Source organism: Anoplophora glabripennis, unplaced genomic scaffold (genome assembly GCF_000390285.2).
Source record: "Anoplophora glabripennis isolate ALB-LARVAE unplaced genomic scaffold, Agla_2.0 scaffold123, whole genome shotgun sequence".
NCBI classification, from domain to species: Eukaryota; Metazoa; Arthropoda; class Insecta; order Coleoptera; family Cerambycidae; genus Anoplophora; species Anoplophora glabripennis.
The window spans coordinates 799,454-826,994 of NW_019417073.1; the positions used below are offsets into that span (position 1 = coordinate 799,454).

General features: G+C 32.9%; 2 protein-coding genes across 5 annotated transcripts in view; both read left to right on the plus strand.

The window, feature by feature from the left end:
* Positions 1-19,022, plus strand: part of LOC108903915 (bromodomain-containing protein 4-like) — a 41,429-nt gene extending 22,407 nt beyond the window's left edge. For 2 of the 3 annotated variants that reach the window (XM_018706259.2, XM_018706260.2), the window contains exons 6-8: positions 14,000-14,603; positions 15,043-15,321; positions 15,881-19,022. In XM_018706259.2, the coding sequence (XP_018561775.1) occupies positions 14,000-14,603; positions 15,043-15,321; positions 15,881-16,345 (1,348 nt within the window). In that variant the 3' untranslated portion in view covers positions 16,346-19,022. The remainder of the gene's footprint in view (positions 1-13,999; positions 14,604-15,042; positions 15,322-15,880) is intronic. The other variant, XM_018706262.2, reaches the window with a different exon arrangement.
* Positions 19,023-21,125: 2,103 nt separating this feature from the next.
* LOC108903889 (UBX domain-containing protein 4) lies at positions 21,126-26,811 on the plus strand. 2 transcript variants are annotated; one of them, XM_018706231.2, is made up of 6 exons: positions 21,126-21,317; positions 21,668-21,802; positions 21,877-22,023; positions 22,119-22,321; positions 22,800-23,452; positions 26,619-26,757. In XM_018706231.2, exons 1-6 carry the CDS (start codon positions 21,236-21,238, stop codon positions 26,656-26,658), a joined length of 1,260 nt encoding a protein of 419 aa, XP_018561747.1. In that variant the 5' UTR covers positions 21,126-21,235; the 3' UTR covers positions 26,659-26,757. The 2 variants fall into 2 exon arrangements, with proteins under 2 accessions (XP_018561747.1, XP_018561746.1); XM_018706230.1 differs by having other exon boundaries at positions 21,129-21,317; positions 26,632-26,811.
* The last annotated feature ends 730 nt before the right edge of the window (positions 26,812-27,541 follow it).

The window sequence follows — 27,541 nt, forward strand, 5'->3', positions numbered from 1 at the left end:
CCCTTGGATTGTCCTGCACAGCTCTCAATACATTTTCTTCCATCACCGGTGTTCTTACAAATCTGTCTCTGCCACGATCATTTACTCTTGGTTGGAACGAACCATTTTCTCTTAAACGTTGATGGATCCTCTGAAATACCTGTCGAGAAGGAAGTCTTCTATTCGGGTATGCTGCCGCATACAGACGCCTCGCTTCTGATGCATTTCCAGCCGCACGGCCGTACATAAAGTGCATATCTGCCATTTCCGTGTTTGAATATGACTCCATTTTATGAGTTGCAATAATGTTGTATATTTAAATTTTCCACTCCCCACTTTTACTAATCAAACACTGCAAAGCTCAATTGACAGTTTATCAATAACTTAAATTGTTAAGCGTTGTGGCAACGTCAGTCTTTTATTTGTCATGGTAAACAGATTTTTGTAATTTTTGGCCTAATAANTTCTTACACTAACCCTTGGATTGTCCTGCACAGCTCTCAATACATTTTCTTCCATCACCGGTGTTCTTATAAATCTGTCTCTGCCATGATCATTTACTCTTGGTTGGAACGAACCATTTTCTCTTAAACGTTGATGGATCCTCTGAAATACCTGTCGAGAAGGAAGTCTTCTATTCGGGTATGCTGCCGCATACAGACGCCTCGCTTCTGATGCATTTCCAGCCGCACGGCCGTACATAAAGTGCATATCTGCCATTTCCGTGTTTGAATATGACTCCATTTTATGAGTTGCAATAATGTTGTATACTTAAATTTTCCACTCACCACTTTTACTAATTAAACACTGCAAAGCTCAATTGACAGTTTATCAATAACTTAAATTGTTAAGCGTTGTGGCAACGTCAGTCTTTTATTTGCCATGGTAAACAGATTTTTGTAATTTTTGGCCTAATAACTTAAAGAGCAGAGTAATTTTCAAACTCAATTTACTCGAAAACCATTGGAAATATCGATTTGGACAAAGATAATATTTTTTACGTAAAATTGTTAAGATTTTATAAATCTGTAGAGAAAATTGTAAAAAAAATTGAAATAAAAAAATTGCGGGCCGAAAACCCCCTTCATTAGGGAATTAGTTTGCTCCAATGTCTCCATCGAAATAATACACGGGTGACGTGGCACTATTTATTACAAATACGGGAGCTGTTATACAAGTTATAAAATAGGAACTAACGGTCCGCCACTGTCAGCCCTACTACTTTTCTATCAAAACAATAATAACAATAATAATAATACTTAATAATAATAGTAAAAGCCACACGGCTATGGTTATTTCATCAATTGAATGATGCAGTTGCTTCCCGGGCTTTCAGTTTTGTTCCGTTCACAGGGGCGTTACCCAGTGCATTCCTTTACCCTATCAATTTACTTTTTACCAAACATGACCATATAAGGAAGTGTTTACAAAAGTTAGATAATGATGGTCTTTCACACACAGGCTAAAACTTAACCCTGAAGAGATAACAATTTGGTACTCTAATATTTCTGTAACATAAACAAAAACAAGCCCTCAACGTTCCATCGACGGTGACAGTTCTTCGAGTGGCTACGAATTCATAGGCGGTTACAAGAGTGATGCCGACATATATTATTACATAGGTATTTCAATTCTACACATACAGACTGTTACAAATTCGCTTTTCACTATAGGGATCTCGGAAACGGTAAGAGGTACGAAGTAGCTTAAATGGGGGCAAAGTTGCGTAATCAGGGGACCAACATTATGCCTCTAAAAAATCAAGCCTAACATGATTAGTTTTATCTGTAACCGCAAGTATGTCAGAAGTATTTGTATGAATATCCTAAAAAAAAATAGATTGGAATTTGTTTGAATTTTGAGCACTCGAGATGCCTAGAAATAACTATGGGCACGGGAATAAAACTAATAATTTTTTTACTTTAATGCGTGGTGGTAATAGTTTAAATAACTAGATGGATTTCACAGGGTCTAACGACACTTAGGTACAGTGTACGATAATTCAATAAACAAAGAAATCTAAATAAAAAATTTAGATACATTTGGAACGAATACACTGAAGATTAATTTTTCAAGGCAAAACGTCTGAATCTGGTTCGAGCTGAGGCAGTACAATATTGGGAGTCATGAAGGCGTGCAAAAAATGTAATAAAATTTCCAGGGTCGTATTTAAAAAAATGAAGTTGATGATGGTCCTGGAAACAGGACCATCATCAACTGAATTTCCGCATTTCATAGCGGGTAAAAAGTGGCCATGAGAAGGTGATCTTATTTTTTTTAATATCACCTCAAACAAGGCTGAAGAATATCCTTTCTATGATTCCTAATAAGATTGCACAGTTTATGAGACTGGAACATCCTGAAACGTATACATACCATTCATTCCGAAGAACATCGGCAACGTTACTGGCTAATACAGGAGCTGATGTATTAGCAATCAAGAGACATGGTGGGTGGAAATTAGCCTCAATTGCAGAAAGTTATGTTACTGACAGTTTAAGTAACACAAATGAAATAGCCAACAGGATTCTTTACAATGACACTTCAACTCCAGATTCTAGTAGTACGTCGCATCATGCTGTTCTAAGTCAAATAATATTGAGCCTCCGGTGACTGAAATGGAGCGGTCAAATCATTTTGAGAAAAATGTGACAATTAGTAAACGCGAGGGGAGAGGGGAGTAATTATCCAGATTTTATAAATGTTACTAAATGTAATAACTGTACAATTACTATACATATTCATTCATAATAATTAATAAAATGTAATGTTCATCAAATATTTCTATTTATTTGTTCATAAAATTCTATAACTCGAAATCGCTTTTTTCCCTACGGAGGTAAGTGAGGTAACTTACCTCCATTGTCCATATCAACTTCCACTTCTACGGTAAAATCCACTTACCTCCTTAAAAATGATGAATTAGTAGTCTATTTCCTATAGTGGAAGCAGATAAAATGTATTTTTTTATTGAATGTCCTGGATATTTTAAATTTTATGAAAACACTAGGTATGCCAGAATAAAAAAAAAGAGAGAAGTTTTAAGAAACAACAAATATTTTCTTCAGAATTTTATTTTATAAAGTGCTCAAAGTGTTCACCATTTACCTCCTGACATTAATGAATTCGCTGAATCTAAAAGGGTGTTGGGAGGAATAATGGAAATTTCATGCCTGATTCTTTCCTGTAATTCTTCGATATTTTGCGGCCTATTTTGGTAGACTACATTTTTTATGTGACTCCACAGAAAAAAGTCAAGCGAGGTCATACCGGAGGACCTAGCGGGCCATTCAATTGCCCATCTGCGTCTAATCCACTTATCAGGAAAATTTCATTCCCGTACCACATGTCCAAAATGTGGAAGATCCCCATTATGTTGAAACCATATTTATTCTGCCGGTAAATTGGGACTGTTATTGTTCGGAGATTATCGTTTAAGCTCTGGAATAATATATTCTTGCAAAAGTAATAAATATCGGTCAAATTTCCGTTTATAAAATAGGGTCCTATGACGTGTCCACCAATAATACCACAACAAACATTTACTTTCTGTGGTCGTTGGGTGTGAACTTCCCCCATCCAATGTGGATTTTGGTCTGACAAATACCTACTGTTGTGTCGGCTTACTTTCCGATTTAAACAAAATTTTCTTCATTAACGCTTACTGGTCTTCCACTTTTTCGTCGATCTGTAATACCTCCACTACTTCGTCACAATTTCGTCTTCTATGACCATTAAAAGTTCAATACACTCGGTTTCACTTCAACGTGTCATTTTTGCGAGAAAATTATTCACACGAAATGTATTTTTGACATGTGTTGTCAAGATAATCACCATTAGACAAAAGAAGGACACGGCGTTGTTGTGAAGCTAGAAACTTTCAAAGTTAACTTGATAGACTATAAAATTAATATTTTTGTATAATTTATAAGCAAAATTATTTTTAAAGTTCGATATATAGAAAATGGTTAATTTAGGTAGGTACATGATGTGCTATATGCATTTTGTTTAGAATTAAAATATGAAATAATATGCAGGGTGTTCCATTAAGGTGGCCATATTCCCGGCCGAGAAATAGTGAAATTTCTGGCGTTTTTAGGTACTGAAATCTTTAAAAGTAAAACGTGTAGAACAAAAGTAAGCACAAAAATAAAATCCATGATGTTTTGTTTATTCATTGTTGCCATTTAAATTTACCCACATAAAATAATAACTAAAAAAGAAGCGTTTGTAAAACATGCGTTTTCTGTTATCCTAACCCCACATTTTAAGAATTATTTTCACGTACTTATAAATAAAAGTAAACAATTTTATATGTAGGACTAAGCAAGTAAATGTTATAAGAATATTTACATGTGGAATTATATATAAAAAAGTTAGTATTTTCGTAGATTTCAGTACCTAAAACCTTGATGGTTTGATCGTTTTTTGCACCTGTTTATTCGTTTTACTGCGGCGTCTTTGAAAATACTCAGGTGGCATGACATAACATTCCTATTATTTAATAAGCTCTAGATTATTCAGTTATTAAATGTTTGAAATTATTTGTCTTTGCGGAAAACACTATTTAAAGAATATGGGGCCCTTAAAGAAAAAGCCACTTTGTTTTGTCATGACTTTTTTTACTGATCTTGTATATTTAATTTTTCTTTATTGTAATAGTTTTTAGAAAACCCTAAAACACTTCTGTCTTCTGACCGTGTATGTTGAAAAAGTGTAAAAAAATTGTAAAAGCATAGCAGTCCAAAAAAATGATAAAATTATAATTTTTGCAAAAATAGTAGTACTTTTTTAAAGAACGGTAAATAAAAAAAACTTACTCTTTTCGATAGAACGCACCTTGTTTATAAAATTGCAGACTGTAATGTTAAAATCCTTGTTGATGACACATTGTCGGTAGATCACCTTTGAATGTTGTATTCATTGAGATTGAGAGACTTGGTTTTTAAGGCAGCGATGAACGCTGGTAGAGTTACATTGAATTTAATGGAAACATTTGTAACGCCAAACGTTCAACGTCGGTTGCATTACTTATATTTTCATGTATTTTATCTTTTTACTTAAATGCACTATGGCTTACCTCGTTTCCCTCCAGGCTATCTCATCGTGATCAGCACCGAACAATGCTCACTGAAAACAAAAAAAGCATTATTTAGGGACAGCCGTAAATATGTCTTCATTAAATTGTATTTTTTATGTTTTTTTTATAGTTTCAATATTTAAAGCAGTGCGAAACAAGAGAAATAATAGAACATTATTACTGTATTTGTATAGTTTGGGCACTCGTTATAGAACCATAATGTTAAAGTAATAAAAATATTAATTTTATATTTATTGCACCAATTTTTGAGAAAAATTTGAATTTATGTGTCTGTTTCTATTATATTTTCGCAACTAAATGAAACAGTGAAGTATTAATCCGTTCCCGTTTCATACCAGGTGCGAGGACAGTCGGCACATCCGCTTTCAAATGCGACATTGCAACAGAACAGCGATGACTAACCACCGTTGCATCTCGAAAGCGTTTGGAACATGATGGAATTCTACTTAAATTTAAACTTTTTACGGTTTAATTTTGTTGTTAATTTGTTCATTTTGGATTAATTTAATATGTCTAACATCGATTCGCTGCTGAAGGGGCTGAATAAGAAAAAAGCGTGAAAACATATCGTATTTCTCTACATTCCTATTTTAATTATGCTAAATCTACTGTACGTAGTTCAGCTTTTTTAAAACAGCAAAAATAATTACTTTACAACAAATTAGTTTTATTTACAATTAATAACGTATCTACATTGGTAAATATTTAAAAAAAATAATAAAAAATTGCAAATATCTCTAAAAGTAGTAACGGTAACCCTAACAATGCTTATATGGCTTGAAACGAAATTTCAATCTGCATACGACAAAGTAAAAAAATACAGGGTGTTCCATTTGAGTTAACAAAATTATAGCTGTCTGAAGTTATCAAAATGTAACAACAAAAATGAAACACCTAGTATTAAATGTTTTAATTTGTTGGTATATCATAATTTAGTTATACCTATGCCATTGAAGCTTTTCACCTCCCAATTCTTTGAAACTGAACCGATCGCCTTGAAATTTGGCAGATAGTTAGAGAAAAGGTCAATGAACATTAGTGACATAGCGCCGATTGACGCTTCCACCCTGTTGGGGGTTGACACCCCTTCTCGAGGGTAGAAATTTTTTTCAAAAATAACGCTGGAAATCGATAGAGAATCATATTTTGAGCAAAAAAATAGTTTTTTAGTTATTCACGATTGACAACTTGGGATTTTGAGTGAAAAAAAACTCTTTTTCAAAGTATTTTTCACGAATAACTCAAAAACTCGCATTTTATTAAAAAAAAGTGTAATGAACAAAAATGTAGCTTATAAATAAACAAAGAAAATCGTTTTTTAAAACGTGTTGTACGTCCTATACAAAGCGAAATATGGTTAGTGGAAGGGGACTTGTTTTGGGGGGAATACTCGAATCGATGTATTCAACATCAAATAACGGAAAAAGGATTAATTTTACGTGTATAAGGCTCCTGGAGTTTTTGTGATGAAAATGAGCACTTATAAAAGTTAATTAGAGCAAAATTGAAGGAGTTATCGTCAAAAACAGATGGGTTCCTCATGTTTTCTAAGGAAAAATTAGCAGTAAACGCTGTACCATTTCCATCAGAATTAAAATGAATCGTAGACCCTTTGCAATTAGTTTTGTTTTAGTGTTTTTCATATGATCCTGAAGTTAAAACCGGTTTAGAATGCGTATTTTTTTAATAATGTACGGTAAAAGTTGAAAACGTATCTTTCATTATTCAAAAAAAATTGCCTTATTTATATAATAACTCTGAAACTATAAAAGATACGTAAAAAATGATAGACAACAAAAATGTAGGTTTTTTTTCAACAAATATTTTGCTTTTTTTATTCCTATAGCATAAAAAATAAAGGAGATATCGCCGCTTGAAGTAGGTATCCATTTTAGTGAAAAAACGACCTGTTTCGAGCCCTTCGATCCTTCCCCTTTAAAAAACGAAGGACTTAAAATGTTTTATATGCAAACGATCTTACAGCTCTTGCAATTATCTTTAAAATGCTTTTTTGTAGGATACTATAGCTTCAAAATTAACCTAGTTATAGTAAAAAAACCAATGACATTTTTTCGGAGCAAAATAGGCTTTCTCATTTTTATATATTATATATTATATTATACAAATAAAATAAGTAAAACAATTTAGTGTGTTATATGCAGCGTAGCATTTTTTTATGATCGATTATGTTTAAAAATCGATTATAAGAGTTGAAAATGGCAAAAGTAAAATATTCTTTCATAAACAATATAAGGGAATTTTTATTTTAAATTATTGCACAATTATAGCATTCCAAGATTTAAAACGTAATTTTTTATAATTTTTTTAGCACAGGGGTGATTTATGAGGGTTGAAACACTTTTCAACCCTTATGAGAAGCAATGACGGAATTTTTATTTTAAATAATTGCACCGTTATAGCGTTCCAAGCTTTTAAAAAGTATTTTTTTATCATTTTTGTCAATACAGGGGTGGTTTTCAGGGGTTGCAAGGGGCAAATTCTTTTATTAGCTATAAGGTAATTTTTATTTTAAATAATTGCACGATTTAATCATTCCAAATCTTTAAAAAGTAATTTTTATCATTATTTTTTGCATAGAGGTAGTTTTTAAGGGTTAAATAAAGGGTCGAAAAGATCAAATATATCATAAAACATGTTCGAGAACATGGAACATTATTTAATCTTTGTGCTTGAACAAGATTTGTATCAATAAAATGCTTAAAACTGTTTTTTTTTTTCAATTTTTTACACTTAGGGGTAGTTTTTACCCCTAAAAACAAAAAGCGTCAATCGGGCTTATGTCACTTTTGAACTTGAGCCCAAGATGAGCCTTATTCTAAATTTTCATGCAAATCCATGCAGTTTCTAAGAATTCGGAGGTTACAGCTGATTTTCAGCTTCAATGACTGTACTATTACTAGCTTCTCTGGGGACCCTTGCATCTGTCAAATATTTTCTTTAAATATTAATATCTCAAATTCTATAACTCCTAGGTATAAAGAATATTTAATAAAGTGACCCCCAAATTTCACGTAGACGTCAAAAATGCAATAATATATCGGGTGCCCATTTAAAATCCCCGAGGGGACACCCTGTATACATAGTGCAGTTTTTCGTTAAAAATGTAGGTTTCTTCTGTTTTCCGTTAAAGGTCTACTTGAATAAACAGTACAAGTTAATATTAATTGAAAATGTATTGGCTACATTGCTTCGAGTTTAAAATTAAATTTATTTGTATTAATAAATAAATAATTAAATTTAATATAATAAAACTGTTTTAATTTCGTGGAAAAAATATTATAAACATTTAAATGCAAAAAGAATTAAGTTATTAGCATATTAGGGATATTTGGATAGTAATTAAGGGTACAATGAAGCTTCTTAAAAAGGAATCGGTCCTAATTGGAATTTACCTACCTGAATTTAGATTGTCGTTTAGGTTCATTCATTGTGCAGTTCTAAATATTTTTAATTGAATTAGAATCTACAGTGTAGGAAAGTACCGATGGTCTATCAGAAGTTACGTGAGAGCGATAAAGTAAGCCATAGAAATCCATGTGATAGACAAGGATGGCTATAATGAAGGCGTCTAATAGTCAACGCCCATTTCGCCCTTCCACAAATAAGAAGTGGATCTTATTTGTGGAAGGGCGAAACGGGCGGTGACTAAGAGACGCCTTCATTATAGCCATCCTTCTCTATTGCATGGATTTCTATGCCTTACTTTATCGCTCTCACGTAACTTCAGATAGACCATCGGTACTTTCCTATCCTGTATATAAACAAATATTTAGCACAACAATTTTACCTGTGCATAGAAATGATTTGGTTTAAGTAAAATATAGCTACTTTTAGCTCACGCAATCCATGTATGTTATGAGGGACATTCTTTGCGAAAAAATGTATTATTTTTGGGGAAAATCTTCGGATTTTTTTTTGTACAATTCTCTAAAAATTATTTTGCAACCGTATAGGAAACCGTGAAAATCGAGGTAGATCATGATTTCCATTTTAAGCCATTTTATTATTGATCCCATAAAAAATTAAAGTACATACCTATCTATAATTGCGAAGCACTGAAAACAGGTCAAAATGATATTGGGTAGCTATTATAGCTATAAAGTATCAAACTTTGTTACCTGGAAGTACTTCTCTAACTCTAATAAAATACCCTTCCAATTTTACCTGCTATTTGATGGCAAATAGGTAAACCCATAGTTTTAAACAGAAAGAAAATATCTAGGCTATATATTATTATTTTTATCATCTAACTCCAACCTCTCTCCACACTTCACTTACAGAAGTCAAAAATAATAAAATATTTTATTTAATGCATTTGATAACTTTTAGAAAATTAGAAACTAGAGATTAAACCAGAAGTCTTACACATGCGTCATTTCCAATGTTTCTATAAATAAATAATAAATAAATGAATAATTTTTGTCTACAATGGTGTGAAATTTAACATACTGTAACATATGCTAGTGCTATCTCGTTATCCGAGAGAGACCGTATTTGGGTACACCCCATCTCTCTTTTCTACTCTCAGGTTTAAACTTTTAGGTACGGTGCTCAAACCGTTGCCTGCTAAATTGTAGCACGCGTGACAAAGCCAACGTGATCTAGCTTATTATGCTCAAATCGTCAGTTTTATAATGTAGACTTGTATGTTTAATACTCAAATTTGCTCAAACTCGAAAGAGAAACAAATTTACCTTAAATTAATGGTTATGATTTTGACTTTGACAGTTATTTAACCGCATTGCCTTCTGTACCTTATTCTTATCGAATTATGTTTGAAACAAACCTAGAAAGTAAACTTGAAAACAATACAATATCTTCCCTTCTTCAAGGTAAGTGATTTTTTTTTCTGTTTTGAGGGTGCTGGGGGAGAGGGGAATCCCCTACCCAAAGGCGGTCTCTCTCGGATTTTTCTGTTAAGAGTATAAATAAACAGTAGGCTTAAAATAATTAAATTTCGTTGATGAAAATATATTTAAAATATTTAATGGTAAACCTTTTGACGAGTGTATCATAACTACTTTTCTCACCACAACAAAATGGTTGGAGCCGGTCCTGCCGTTTTGATATATTTTCAATTCGTTCTATCAAAATATGTATTTGTGTATTGTAATTATGTTCCCTAAGGCCGTCTGTCCTTTGGATGCGTTTTCGTCCGAATTGGATTCATTAGAAATCGGATAAAATAACTGTTTTCCAAAAGGTACCTAATCCATATTATTGACAACTATAATATGGTGATTTGATAAATCAGTATGTACGACCGACTTCTACAAAGCAAAAACTTGGGCGAAATCTGACAAAATTTATTAGTCCGATTTCTGACGAAAATAATTCGGACGAAAACGCATCCAAAGGACGGCCGGTCTACTACTGCAACAAATTATTATATATATTGTTACGTGATTGTTAGACGTGATTTTGTAAATATACATATACATACAGTAAAACCTCTGTTAGATATACACCTGTGTCAAGCGACCACTTCTAAGATAACGACCTATTTTGAATTCTCTGAATTTGCAAATGGAAATCCTCTTGTTTTTGCACTCCCTCAATAAAGATCTTTCTCTTAAACGACCGCGGGCACCAGTCTACTAGATTTTCCAGAATACAACAATGACAAAACCCCTCCCATTAAAGGACAATACAGTACCCTCATAAAAGTAGGTAGAACGTTATTTCACAAAATTTGTTTCTTAAACCCAGAGAATCTGGTTTTAATTTTAGTTCTATTTTGAATTCTTAAGTGTTAACGTAAATATAACACATTTTGAACATGCCGGGAAAAAGGAAGCGTCTTTCCATTAAAGAAAGAATTGATATTATCAACGAAAGTGAAAAAAGTGGTTTGAGTATCAGGAGATTAGCGGAAAAATTTCGAGTGGGCAAGACTCAAGTGACAATGCTGCTAAAGAATAAAAAAGAAGTTAAACATTTCTATCAACAGGGAGGCAACGCTAAGCAAAAAAGAAAATTCCCTAAAACCGATGGATATGCCGTGGACCAAATCACCTTCAACTGGTTTTGTAAGGCTCGCAGCAAGCACTTACCAATATCGGGACCCATAATTCGAGCAAAAGCCCTTGAAGTTGCTCAAAGGCTAGGACTAAGTTACTTCAAAGCATCGAATGGATGGCTAGATAAATTTCGACGTAGACACGATATCACCTTCAAAACGAGATGTGGCGAATCGGCTGATGTTAGTGTTCAAGACGTGAATGTTTGGAAGGAAAAGTTGTTACCAATGTAATTATGATTTTTATATACATACAAATAAGTCGTGTTAAACGTACATCAATAGTTATCATTTTGATGTATTCTCTTTAACACAACAATCTCTATTTAGTGACCAACTTATTATTCCCCTAGGGTGATCGGTGTTAGAAGGTTCTACTGTACATACATATACAGGATGTTTGTAAATAAGTGCGAAATATTTTAGGGGTTGGTTGCCGAAGTTATTTTGTGAAAAAAGTTCATATAAACGTAGGTCGAAATATGCTTCGTTTCCGAGATATAGAATGTTCACATTTTTATTTATTTTTATCAATTATTTCAGTTTTAAAGAATTTGACTCGAAATTTGAAAAACGCTTTGGAGGGATAAATGTGCATTTTTTGGGGTGATCCGAATATTTCTACTTGCTCCGGTGGCGTTCGGTACGCCACTGACTTTTTCCCGTTTTGATACTTTTTAGAAATTCGTCATCAATTCCGAATGAAATTGGTCTCTTCCAAGTTTTTTCGTAGGACGCACCGTTTTTGGGGAAGAAAATAAAATATATTTTATTGCAAGTTGTGTATTTTTAATTTCTATTGATACATTATCTTGTAGGTTCTAAATAAACTACAACCATCAAATGTCGAGCCAATATCTTCAAAACTTTGAAATAATTAATAAAAATAAATAAAAAATTAAAATTTAAACACTGTGTATCTTGGAAACGATGAAGCATATTTCGACCTGTTTATATGAACTTTTTCACAAAATAACTTCGGCAACCACCCCTAAAATATGTCGCACTTATTTACAAACACCCTGTATATGTATAAATTTTTTAACAAACGTTTTTACTATTACCATTCCAAATAAATTTTTGTTGACATATTGGTTTAGATAGATCACATAGTCGAGTAATTAAAAAAGAAGTAAAACAAAATAGCCATTTAATACGTTTCAGTGTACATTTTAAAATAAAAGAATTTTTCTTATTCAATATTATAATTTAATATACAGATGTCTCATAAGAACCAAAGCTATCTCTCTAAAAATTTTTGAAACGTACGATTTTAACGATTACGAATTAATTTTATTAATACCGGCCTTCTAGATGTAAGATGGTACCTACTTATTGAACCAATTACGATGACGCAGCTGAAACGATTTTTGCGAAAACACTTAAGGAATTCTTTTATTAAAAATCTGATTAGGTAAACTTAATCAAGATCACTTAAACCAACTTTACAATCTACAATTCTTTCTGCAAGTTACAAAGTCTCTTGCACGTAGGCATGCGCACTGAGCAGCAGCGTATTGCAAAAGTTGTCTTATCTGAAAGACTTGCACTTTTGGAATAACGGTTTTGTTCAATTTTTATTGCAGCTTTTCTGCAATTCTGGGAAATAATTTAGTAATTTGCATGGTTACCATCTGTATAAAAGTTCCTAGGCTGAACTATCAAATTCAAATGTGTTAACTGAAACTTTAGAATGGTTGTTATTAAGACTGACTTGATAGAAATATTTGAGACTGAAATCTTTATTTTAAAGGTTATGGTTACTTGGCAATGTTTATATTTGGATAAACGGATTAGTGTAGTGTGCATTCGGTTTGAAGTGTTGGTATCACATCTATTGCAATTGCGAATTGACAAACTGTAAAACAAACCGCGAGTCAGAATTTCGGGAAAGGGCTTGCTGCAAATGATTGCAGACTGTAAAGCGGATTTTTTATATCTCGAATTTCATCAATTTAAATGCAGAATATTTTTTAAGCGGACCTAAAGATTTATATTTATGAAATTTCCATTTTAATTAAAAAAAACTAGGTTCTGAAAAATAACGTTTTTTGAACTTCGATTAATGTAACATATTACATTCATCTAATTTCAAAAAATGTTATTTTCCAGAACTTAGATTTTTAAATTAAAATGTATATCACTGCAATTTGAAAAGAGATAAAACGACAAATAATCAGCGTGCTTCATTTACAAAATAGAAGTTTGGTTAATATTTTTCAAATCTGAAGGAAGATTGGGCCTGCGTGCATACATTGACATACATTACCGGGCTCCAACCCCTCCACGATAAAAATAAAAAATATGCATTTGAAATTTAATTTCAATATTATATTTTCTTTCAAAAAATTTCAGTACATAGGTAAATAAAATATATAGCCTCCTGTTTATAAACAAAAATCTAGGAAACTAAAATATTGTGTTATATAACAAAGAAGGGAAATACAACTGTTTGCCAGATGTTTTATTGATAGGTTTTTTAAATCGGCCCTTAGTGGCTGTGAAGTTATTTTTTTTTACTAAGACTAAATTGAAAATTGCAAGAACATGGATAAAAAAAAATTATGTTATATGTAATTAGGTACAGATTATGACACAAAAAATGTAGTCACTTTTTAAGCAAAATTATATTACAATTCGATAATTATGGCTTATCCAGCATTAATACTCTATCTAGCAGTCCGTTTAACTTTAAAGTTACTGTTAACTTTAACTTTAAAGTTATTGTTTTTTTATACTTATATGACATAAATAATGAACTAACTTTTAAGTTTGTCATGAATAAACTTGTAGGCATAGCCAATTTCAATTTGTATGTCTATTTAAGTAAATGTAATTAAAATTACCTGATCAAACTAATGCTCAAAATACTATGACAGTTCTTCTTACAGGCCACCGAACCCCATGTATTACCCCCCTGGGCCCCCAGGCTATCCACTGCAGCACATGCCTCCGCCACCACAACCCCAATTAACCCAGATGGGGCAACCCATGGGCCAACAGCCGATGAACCAGCCGCCCATGGGGCAACAACAGATGTCTCAAAATCAAAACCAACTACAATCCTCCTCCCAACCTCAGAATATGAATCAAATGCCTCAGCCGTCTACACCTTATCGCCAACCTATGCCTCCCAGACAGAGCGCTCCTAGACAGCAGCCTCCCGGGGCTAGGATGCCCAACGGACCTAGGCAACCGATGGGGCAAAGGCAACCCATGGCAAGACAGAGACCGCCAATGATGCGGCCAAGGGGAGCCGGAATGACCGCTGTTAGAAGTATTCGACCAAGGATGGGTACCCCACAGAACGGAATGAGGCAACAGCAACCAGTGAAAAGAACTCCGGAGCAGGTTCAAGCCCTTCAAGCGAAAAAGAAAAAGTTCGATCTGCTCACTCCCGACAAAGATGATGATGACTGTCAGGTGATTTGTATGCAACCCAAGAATACCGATGGAGGTCTCCCACAAATAGAAAGTGTACAGGTACGAATTAGATTTTATAAGCACAAGGTGTGCTAATTTCAACACTTTTTGGGAAGTTTCCCGTATTTGCTAAGGAGAGTAGTTCAAATGTCTCGAGCTCAAGTGGAAACCGCTTGTGATATATTTAATGTACGGTTGTTATGCCGTGGCCTATGTATGTAGTTGCCACCAGTTACCTTTCACTTGCTTAGCCTTAGCTAGGAATTTTTGCCTTACCCTTATTGTTCTCAGGCTAGCCTCTGAGGGGGTAGACTTGCAAAAGACAAAATAATTATTTGATCGCAGAATACGTTCCTCGCCTTCCAATTTTTCCCAAAAATTGTACCCAAGACATTATTATTTATTTATTTCTTGGGGAAATACGCAAACCACTTCTGTCAAAATCAGTTCAACCTGTACAAGAGCAATTAAGCTATATATAATCTTTTATTTATTTTAGGGCGGTACCTCTGAACCCGCAGAAAGCAGCATTATGCATCTCTCGGATTCTATTACGTTGAGTGTGCGAAATCCGCCTCCCAAGCCGGCCAGTCCTAAGAAGTCAGACGCTAAAGCTGTAGCAAATATTTTAGCGACCAGGGGAATTACGGTGACGGCGACTGCGAAGCCTAAGGAAAAACCAGAATCTCCTCAAAAGAATCCAGCTGTCCCCACTTCGTTGAACCTCAATGGGGCCGTCAGTATCATTCCTGCCGCTAAAAGTAACGGGAACTCAAAGGTTAGTACAAACATTTTTAGGTGATTATAATACTGGGTTTTCTGATATTCCATGTACGAAAAAGTGTCACAGATTCTTGGAGTCAAAATAAAATGGTTTAATTAAACTTACCTTTATTAAAATTTGTGACATTTGGCCGTTCGAGGGTTTTGTCATAAATGTGACACAGATTTTTGAATAAAAAAATCCTTTATAAGAGTTTCTGGTTTTTAGACATAAATTGCATCGTAGTCGGCAACAGTTTCAAATTTCAGAGAACACGAGGTATGTACGTGATTTTTTGCAGGTGTATCCAACAAAAAAGTTTATTCAGATCGGTCAAATGGTACATGAGTTATAGGCTTGTTCCACTTTTAAGCAAGACACCCTGTATAACAAATAATTTTTGTCCCCTTGAATGACTGCACCTTAAGATTCCAGTATTTAGTTATTATTTTCAGATGTTAAAAAGAAAAATGCATTTCCCAAAATTATATCGAACACTTTGTACAAGAAATATCGGAATACTCTGTGTAACGATAAATTTGCATTAGTAATTACACTTAATTTCGTATTTCAGACCTCCACAAGTTCAAACGAAAACCTTCCTACAGTGGATTTGACAGACGATACCGGACCCCCGCCACAACCAGCCGCCTCGCCGCAGAAACAGAGACCCGGCCTGCCCTTCCGTTGCGACTTGTGTCCGGCTCAATACCCCAATGCCATCGGTCTAAACAAACATCGACAGACCTACCACAAAACGACCGGAGGGATGTGTGAACTGGGAATACCCTTAATAAACCTCAAACAACCTGGAGTCATCCAAAAACTGTCATCGTTGGGCATAAGCAATTATATTCCTTTGCCTTCCTCCGGCGCCGATGGTATGTTTGCCCTCCCCATCGTTAACGCGAGGAGTCCTGGAAACGTGGCTGGTATGGGAGCTAACGTTATGCTGTCGTTGGGCCCTGTCAGAACAATTCCAAAGCCGCAGAATAATGTGGGTAACGCTGCTAAGCAGCTGACCAATCAGAAACCTTAAATTGTGTTCTGGGAACACTGTAAATATGTAATTATAGAGTGTAGGTATTTTATTTTGAATTTAAATGGAAAGAACATTTCTGTTTGTGTGTCGATATGTGACTTTCGTATTAGAAGGGAAGATTTATTTTTTGACCTAACACGGACTTTTTTTTCAGTATTCATTGAAATTTTCAATTTGAAATTCTACAGGCGATTACAAAAAATTATTTTGAATAATCTTATAATATAATGTACTATTAGATTATTTAAGGAGAACTCGGTATATTTTCAATTTTATATTTCAGTTTTTTGAAATAATCAAAAGTTCCTTTTCCTAAAAGTACTTTTTCAGTGTTAAATACAGGGTGTTAATTAATTAAATATTACATTGAAAAACTTTAAGGGGCAGGACAGTTATTTGAATGATTTTAATTAAAAAAATTATGTGACCATGAGTCTGCAAGTAAATAGCTTTTGAAATACAGGGTGCTGAAATTAAAAAAACACATTTTCTAGTGTTCATCAATTTCTGAAGACATTTGATGATGAAAGACTAATGGTTTATCTAATTAAATTCGAATATCCATTGAATTTGTATAAAAGTACCGGCAATCGAGTTACCAAGGTTACTCTCACTAAAAACCCCAGAAATTCAAAGCCACAGGATATTTTGGTGCACTTTATAGGGCATAACTGCGCAGTCACATTGTACATGCCGTATGCTTGTACAAGTCGTGCATCTACACGGTTCAAGTCATATGATAACTGTTCACTTGTGCAGTAAGCTTGTTTCATGTCCCTATCATGGTATTTGCTTTGGATCATCCAGAGACACACTTCGCTTTTGTAAATCTCCAGAAAATCTTCCAAAACCTCACGAATTTTCTCTTCCATAGTTGTAATCGTTACAAATACAAGCTTCATTAACCTCATAATAAACGTTTACACAGTTTACACAATCATGGTATTGTTTGCTTTGGATCATTCAGAGACACACTTCGCTTTTGTAAATCTCCAAAAAATCTTCCGAAACCTCACAAATTTTCTCTTTCATAGTTGTAATCGTTACAAATATAAGCTTCGTTAACCTCAAAATAACGTTTACACAGTTTACACAATCATGGTAGTTTTTGCTTTGGATCATACAGACACACTATGCTTTTGTAAATCTCCAGAAAATCTTTCAAAACCTCACGAATTTTCTCTTCCATAGTTGTAATCGTTACAAATACAAGCTTCATTAACCTCATAATAAACGTTTACACAGTTTACACAATCATGGTATTGTTTGCTTTGGATCATACAGAGACACACTTCGCTTATGTAAATCTCCAGAAAATCTTTCAAAACCTCACGAATTTTCTCTTCCTTAGTTGTAATCGTTACAAATACAAGCTTCGTTAACCTCAAAATAAACGTTTACACAGTTTACACAATCATGGTATTGTTTGCTTTGGATCATACAGACACACTTTGCTTTTGTAAATCTCCAGAAAATCTTTCAAAACCTCATGAATTTTCTCTTCCATAGTTGTAATCGTTACAAATACAAGCTTCGTTAACCTCAAAATAATCGTTTGCACAAGTGCCAGTCACACTCCAGTAAACTGATACAAACCTGTTTGCCACCGTCAGAAAATCCGTCGATTCCAACTCGCAACTGCCAACTGTTTTCGAACTGCATAACTGCATAAATTATTCTTCTACACGCTCAATTCTGCTGGTAACGATACCAAACATTTCCGAAAATGTAAAATAACTTTAGAACACAACACAACTTAAGGGGTAACAATTAGAGGTTGAATTTGTGAACATTAAAAAAGTATTGAAAAAAGTCTAAAAATTTTGCATTAAATTGTTAATCAATTGAAAAACCCTTACGATCTTGCCTGAATTATATTATTGCGAAGCTTTGTACAAAATTTCAATTGATTCGTTGAAAACTTTTTGAGTTATGTTCCCGGCTAATTAAAAAAAGTGATTTCGTGAAAAACGCTTTTAAAGTATTTGTTGCCATTCAGTATAAAAACTTCATTATATACCTTCAATCAGTGATGTCTGCACCATATTTTTGACCTTCTACAAGGTGTTCCGAAATTAATGCAACAAAATTTTATCACAGGTGTCCCCGATATTTACCCCACCTGAAACTTTTTCCTTCTTATAATAAACCATATCTTCAAAATTCTAGAGTGACTTTACCCCTTCAGTACACCATAATCATGAGAAGTCTAAAAAGAGTAAACCACTAATTTTTTTTTTCAAATTTCAACACCCTGTATCTCAAAAACTATTAATTTCTGAACCCAAGCTTACATAACCGTTTTGACTTAAAATCCCTCAAAGAATCGCCCCTTAAAGTTTGTTAGTGTACATAATTAATACCTTGTAGAAGTAGATTCTGTTAATATATTTCTTTTATAAAATGTTAGAGGCAAAGTTAGTTCATTGTCACTCTTGAGGGAAAAAACTATGTATAATTCGAAACAAAATAAATATTGAAAAGGCTCTGTTTGTAATAGACTGATTAAATTTATTTGATGTGCAATCGTTGCTCTTAGAATAGATATTTTTTTTGTACAATAAATATTATTTTCATTTACAGATATTGAGTTTGTTACTACTTTGTGTAATAAAATGAAAATAATATTAGGTAGGCATGTATTTTTTGTGATAATAAATCATTTTTATAAATATTTTTAATTTCTCTTCAGTTCCTATTTCAAATTTTAGAAAATATTTAAAACTGATTTGTTTTTCGTTCGATTTTCGTGGACAAGTTTCAAAATCGCAGTGTCTTCAGATTATTTCTAAGGTCATCTAAGACCAAAATGCCTTAATGAATCAAAGGTACTAGCACAAAATATATAGCTACGCTATATATTCTGTGGAACTAGTTTAAAAAATAATTTCACATTTATTCAAACGTGTCTGAAGATGTTCATACAGATAGACGAAATTAGTTTAATAATTTAATTATAGCAAAAATATACTGAATTGGAATACAAATCTCTGGATCAGCGGTAGAGAGATAATAAGAGGCTGTGTCAGTAAAAACCTCTGAGTTTCTATACCACTAAGTATTTTGAAAATTGAATAAATGCATTTAATTTTTAGTGATTTTTAAGGAAGAAGTTATCTTTCACCTTATTGAAAAAACAAGTCTTTTTTTAGTTATTAATTATTTACACAGAACTGAAAAAAATATGTATTTAAAAGTATTCATAGTAAAAAAAATTTTTCCAAATACAATTTGAAATATGTATTAAGGAACTTATCAAAAGTATAAAAAAAACATTACCATAGAAGCTATTTAAGGAATACTTTAAAATTTCTAAACTAATGATTTTTTTGGATTTTTAATAATTGCATCATAGTAATATGTATTTTGAACAAAAATTTTCATTTTTATGTAACAAATATTTTGAAAAACTTAAAATGATATAAGGAACAACTTCCTGAAGTTATGAGTTATGACATACTTAAAAAATAAGTACTCTGTATATCCAGAAGATACTTATCTAAATATTCAGCAAAAGAATGTAAAAAGAAGAAAGTATATGCATTGTTTTTAGAAGACAAGTTTAACAACCTTGGTTTGTTCTCTTCAATGAAATCCAGATGGCAGTGTTAGGGAAGTATGTTTACACATAAATATCTACGTGCTTTCCCTTACCATTAATGGCATACAGTGCATAACTTTTTAATAAATAGGGTTTAACACAGATCAATAATATATAAGGGGTTTTAACATGATAAAGAATTGTGACGTGTGAACTTGACTAAATCAACCATGTTAAAAAGGAGTTGATCAGAATAAATTATTCACTGTTCTGCGATTCCATCAGTGCTGAGTGCTGTGCTGTGAGATTTTTACATTTTTTCAGGAAATTATTGCTGGGTAACTTTTCATGCAAAATAGAAAAGGGTCTAGCTATTTATTGACATGGGCAATGTCAATATATTTAGGGAAAATTTGGCAGTATAGTCGACGCTGTCAGCAAATGTCAAAATTTGTTGGCAGGCATCAGCCCTTAGATTAGGAAAGAGACTAAATATAATACAGCATAAATTTATTCATTATAAATCCATTAAAAACAAATTATTCAGGAGTAAACTATCCTCAGACTAATAAATTTATTACTCTGAGGTTATACTTAAAAGATTTCGTACATATGATATCCCCCCCTCTGCCCGCTAACCTTTTCTGTTTCAGAGACAGCCAGGATCAAGAAACGAAGACAACGACACACACACACACACCCCCCATACCCTCCTTATCCCTCCCCTCCCGCGCTAGCCTAAGGGCCTCCTTAGCAAAGCGCATCCCAGGCTGCGTAGCCGCACCGCCCTACCCAACCATACCACACAAACATGACACCATCCCCGGGGTTTACACAGACGAGCCGGCGAAGCAAGAAGAGCGCCAGAAGAAAGGGCCCTAGCCGGCGGGGCCCAGCCAGGACAAAAGGAGGTCCCACAAAGCGCCTACACCGGCCGCATTTGCGGTCGGGGTAGACGACGGATGGGGCCCACCTACGAAGGCTGTCCAGGCCTACACGAGATGAGGCAGGATAAAGAGGGATAATCCCCCTCGATCCCAAATCATTGAGGCCAATTTCTAGCCATGGAATAATGGCGGCGTACATATGACAAAGATAAACCAGAGAACACTATAACAACAACTAGTGTTCTCTGGTTAAATTTTGCAAATCATGTGCCAGCGACATCTGACGCCTGACAATCTACATTTATTTCCATCTTCAAAGGTCTAAGGTTAAGTTCAATTTTGAATTTTGACAGTGGTAGAATATCAAAATTTGTGACATCATTCCGTGAAAAGAAATGTCAAGTGCAACTTCAGTTTTGTTAGATTAATTTTTGCATTAATTTTACATCGAGCAATAAAATGAAGTGGTTTACAGGAGGAATAGCTGAAGCTGTACAGAGTTCCAAACAAAAGGGCGCTATCTTTGTAGTATACGTGGAAGGTAGATATGATAAAATTAATTAAAACGACTCATTTCAGAAAGTATTTCTAAGGTGATTTTTTTAGTAGGTAAATTGATTTGAACAGTTCTAGAAAGATTCTTTAGACACCTAAACGTTAGATTCAAATTAAATTCAAAAACTTTAACATTTTAAATATTAATGTTGAAGATATAGTTGGGTCATAACAAATCGTGTAAATTTAATTTTCTTTAAATTCTATCAGAATATAAGACCTAACTAATTTCTACTTTGTTTTTTAACAAAACGTTTCGATAGTTGGCTGAACTGAATTTAAAGGAGCTCCTTACTTACTATGATTTTGTATTTTTAATTCGTTTCTCAATCTTAGGTAAAGATGAACAGTCAAAGAAAATAACAGATATCATTGAGAATGGAGATGCAGGCCAGAACCTTGGAAGCGAGAATTTTGTTGCAATTAAAATTGAGGCTGATTCACTGCCACATCGACAATTTATAGAAATTTGTATCCTTTATTGCAGAAATTATAATTATTTACTTTCACCAATTTTAATAATATTTCCTTAACCAAATGATTAGTTAATGAAAGAAGAATTCCACTGATATACTTCATCGGTAAAAATGGAACTTCTTTAGATGCCATCACTGGTGCAGATGATTTAGGATCTTTGTCGACTAGAATTGAAAGTGTGTTACAAAAAGCTGGATATGCAACTGTTAGTTCTAGTATGTTCAAATGTCATTTAAGTTTTTATATATTTTTTTACCTTCATACGTTCTTCCGCAAAAATAATTGTGTATTTTTTTAAATGACAACATAGGTCCTTCTGCAAGTTTGATTCAGAATGAGCAGTCGGCAGTTGCAGAGGATAATGTAGTATGTGAAAACGGCGTTTGTAGAATAAGGACTGATTCTAGCAATGCAAGTACATCCTCTGAAGATAAAACTGTTGAGGATAAAGTTGAGAGGGCAAAAGAATTGTTACAAAAGAAGAAGGAGGAAAAGGAGAGAGAAGAAAAAGAGGTATGCAATTTTTATTACAAATATATTTTTTATTAATCTATAAATTTGTTATTGCATACAACTTGGACTAGAATGAGGTAAGAATCTGTTGTTACTGCATGGTTGGTGTCAAGCTATTTCTGTTGTATGTAGTTCCATTTTGAAAAAAATTGCAATTGAGTTAGGTACCTAAGTCATAAATGAAATGAAAATCAATCATTTATTTTAAACTGGAGCTAAGTTACAATTTGTCAACATATGGAATGTTCCAAATTGCGTAGGCCAAATTTTATCTGGTGATAAAACTCCTCAGAATAATAAAAATATTCATAGTGATCTTTAAACGATTCTGGTTCATAGTTATTTTATCTCAAAATGTAGAACTTAGGAAACAAGCATCTCCTACGTATCTTTATGGATTTTTTCTCATTTTGAGTTGTTTTATTACCAAGTAAAAATTGGGAAAACTGTATTTTGTAACTAAACTTAATATCTGCAGAATGAGCGTCTCAAAGAAATAGAACGTCGCAAAATGGGTCAAAATGTGCAACAAATGAAAAGATGGCAAGAGGATCAGGAATTAAAACAATTAAAGGAAGAGAGAGATAAAGAAAAACGGGAAAAGCAACAGGCTAGAGAACGAGTCTTGGCCCAAATTGCTCAAGATAAGGCCGAACGTTTGGCGAAATCTGCCCCTCAGTCTGAACCAAGCAGACCACAAGCGGTGTTGTCACCATCAAGGCCTAACGACAATTCGACAAGACTACAGTTTAAACTTCCAGATGGCACCACTAGCATGCAAGAGTTCGCCAATTCTGATCTGTTGGAGGCCGTCGTGACCCACATTAAAACCAATATGAATTTGCCGTATTCTAATTTTAAATTGTCCACAACCTTCCCAAGGAGGGAATTTACGGAAAATGATTATAGTCAGACGCTGTTAGATTTGCAGCTTTGCCCTACGGCTGTTATTTTGGTTTTGCCCGTTAACAGTGGAGTGGTGTCCAGAGGTCAGGGTGGAGGCACATTCAATAGCTTAATTTGGACTTTGATTGCACCTCTGTTTCATATATTCGGAATGATAAAGAATTTTCTGTTCGGAGCTCCAACAGTTGTGACAAAGAAAACACAGACCGCTGAACCGACTAACCAGTAAGTACATTCGTATACCGCAGGATTTTTCAAACTGTGGTACACATACCACGTGTGGTAGTGAAGTTATTCCGTTCTGTTTCATTAATTGTTCCACTTCTAGAAAATATTCCATAGTTTGATCAAAACTTGATGTTCTTCTTTTAGTTTACTTGTTTCATTTCTGTTATCTTGTTTTTAGTTAAATTTTAATTTTACCTGTAATGTTTTACAAAGGTGAGCACATACAGTGTGTCCCGTTTTTTACCTCTAGAAATGTGAGAAGGCTGTGGACTTTCCGCAAATCAATTTTTTTACAAATAGTACCCTGAAGGGAGGTTATATTTTACTAATCATTTTATTGATGTGACAAAAGCCTGGCCTACTACAATTTTTTAAAAGGGTCGTTTTTCTAGAAAGTGGTATTTGGCATTTTTTTTATCAAAAAGATAATATTACCAGGCTATTCAACACCCATATACCATATTTGATCAATAAATGTCTATTGAGTTTTTTTATGGGGTGCCAAACTTTGAAAAATTAGACAACTAAAGATTATAATAATCAGGTCAAAGATTGCTATGACAGTGAAAACAAATACCAATCGGACAAAGAAAAAAATATAGACACTATAAATTTAACACTTTTAATTGGGGCCACAGTAAAAATTATTAACGTACAAAAAATGTAGGTAATGAATTATAAATACTAAGTTGCTAAACAAGAAATTGCAAAACAATTTAAATCAAATTTTAGTTTTCTCCACCAAACCTTCCATTCGAACACATTTTTCCAATCGTCTTCTTAAATTTAAAAATACTTTACATAGCCTTTATTCTATAAGGATAAATATTTTTCCATAATTGGAATATATTGTTATGTCATGACACTAGTTTACCAACTACACTGAATGAGTGAAATAATTTTAAATTTAATGTTTAATGTTAACTAATATTTATAATTCATTACATTTTTTGTACGTTATTTTTACTGTGGCCGCAATTAAAAATGTAAAATTTATTGTGTCTGCATTTTTTCTTTGTCCGATTTGTACTTGTTTTCATTTTCATGGCAATCTTTGACCTGCTTATTATAATTTTTAATTGTCTGATTTTTTGAAGTTTGGCACCCCAAAAAAAACACAATAGACAACTGTCGATCAAATTTGTTATATAAATATTTTGATGAGTGTTGAATAGCCTAGTAAATATTATCTTTTTGATAAAAAAATGATTAATACCACTTTCTGGAAAAACAGACCTTTTTAAAAATAGTAGACCAGGCTTTTGTCACATCAATAAAATGATTAGTAGAATATAACCACCTTTCAGGATACTATTTGTAAAAAATTGGTTTGCGGTCCACAGCTTTCTCACATTTCCAGAGGTGTTAACCTAAAAAACGGGACACACTGTATACACAGTATTGTGATATTCATTTGACAAAATTATACAAATGATAGTCTGATTAAAAATTAGAAAAAAAGGAAAAATTTGATGGGCACATTTCATTCCTAAATTATATTTTGGAAAAAATGGATATCTGTTTTATCCAGGAAACGATTCATTCTCGAGTTATTTTTATTATTTTTTTTAAATTTAAAACAAATTTACTACTCGGTTGAATAAATTAACTAATTCTAAAACGATTGGTTTTATAGAAAAAATCTGTATTTAAAGGTGATAAAATACTAGATTTTTAGGCCGGTGTCCCATGCATCCGATATCCGATGTACGATATCCGAAAATATTTTAATTCGTACGAATGATAATATTATAATTCACATGCATCCGAAATTAATCTCATAGAAATCAAGTATAGAACCATGGAATTTATTACAAGATGAAGGTGAAACATTTTCAAATGACAACCATAGGTATATATTATAGAAAATATACGTAATATTATATTTTCTACATTCGACATTATAATATAACATTTATTGGACTGTAAATATATCAAACAACAATCATAGTATGTTAAAAACTTAAAAAGTGAGGTTAAAAAACACGATTTCGGAAAAAAGCTAAAATTATTTCTACTTTTTCCGACATCGTATGAATTTAAAAAATTTCGGATGAAAATGAGCGGTAAAAATTTGAATGTATATTAACCAATAGGAACACTTTCAGACCTTCGTATCGTCGGAATTCGGATGCATGGGACACCGGCCTTAGTGTCAATAATTCCACCATTAGTAGACACAATGGTATACAAATTTACTGAATTTTTATCTTTAGTTGTCACTAATCTAAGGCTTAATTAGAGATATTGAAGTAAATGTAACAGTTTTCATAAACTTTTAACACCCTGTATCTTGAAAAGACTATTCAGAAAATTTTTTCTTATTTTTAATTATTAGTGAATCCCCTGTAGGTACAGTTTATCCAATAAAATATTACAACACTCTATATGCTTTGCTGTAAGTAACGATATGACATTTTTTATATTACATACTTTATCACCGTGTACATGTAGATTATTTATTTTAATGACTAATAAAGTTAAATTTAGTTCAGTGACATGTAAATTCTCATAGCTGAAAACAGTTTGATATCCTCCAATAAATAAAGTGTTAATAAAAAGTAGGTCAAGCCATTGCCCACAAAATCTTTAAGCAAAAAATTATTAAACGTATGTTGTTTATTATTTAGGCTTTCTCTCTTTACAAGATATAGGTGTCAAACTTACCATTCAAGACTTCTGTTGATAACTTCTTTGTTTCTTAAGTTGCTCAGTTGAAAATTCTGCAGACTTACCATTGCCAATACATTTGTAATTTTAGTTAAAAAAATTGAAACAAGAATGGTGGAAAATTGTATTGTATATTTCCTTTGATACTTTCAACCCTCTGTGCAAAACTTCAGTTTAGTATCATAAAAAACTTTTTTTAAACCGTAACTTTGACACCCTGTTCCTTGAAAATGAGGTTTTGTTATTTTCATCCAAATATAATGTGGTATGGCTTTTTTTAACACCCGGTATATTTTACAAATAAAATTAGTAATCACGCTTGTAACAATTGCTTGTCCTTTTGTCAGAATTATAGACCTGTCCTTTCCCTTAATTCCAGACCTTCCAAATTGTCCAATTTAACCCGAGATCCAGTATCCACCATGTTGCAGTTTTCTCCTTTTAGTGAAAAAATGTAAATATTATTTTTTTTTTAATTTAAATTTCTATGTAGGAAACGTTTTCAGGCCCGAAAATCCAAGGCAGAGAATTAGGGATTCAACTGTAATTAAACGACAAGGAAATGTACATCGTTTAACGGATAGAAGAGATAGTGATGATGATAGTAATACTTGGAATGGTAATTCTACACAGCAAATGTAAACTTATATTATTACACGCATTTTAAATAAATATTAATTATTGTATTAGTGTTTTTTATTTAATTTGTAGAATGTAATTTTAATGTGTCATGTACGAGGAAGGACGTTATAAATAATGTTAAAATCAGGGTCTACAGATTGGAATCGAAGTACTTATTAACCCTCACAATATAGGGTGTTACAAAAAAGGCTGTGCCGTCATACCTTTGAGTGAAAATAATGGGACTTTCCTTATAATATTTTTCCTTTAGTTGCCTCTTTTTCAAGACTCGGGGTGTCAAAATTACAGTTTAAAAATAATTTTATTAATAACTAATGTTTTTTAATATATTCCGCTGACATTTGCCCTGATTTTTGTTTTATATTATCATATTACTGGTACCGAGACAATTCACCACACTTTCCATTCGGGGTTACAATGCTGGAAAAAACCGCCTCAAACCAAATTGACCATAGGATGTCCCAAAGGCAGTGGCGAGCAGGGTAATTGCTCCCAACATCGCGCGCAACAGCCCGAGTAAAAAAAAGTTTTTTTAAAAACTTTATTTTATCTTTTGCTGTTAGCTATAGAGGTATGACAATAAAATAAACTTGGTTAATTCATAGTAAATATATTAATACTTAATAAGTAGTATAGGTGCCTAAATAAAATTTCTCATTTAAATTTATTTAATGATTGATTGATTAATCAATTAATTTATCAGAGGATAATATTTTTTGTAATTTAATTAAAACATAATTGAAAAATATGTTTGAATCTTGTACCTTATTTTAT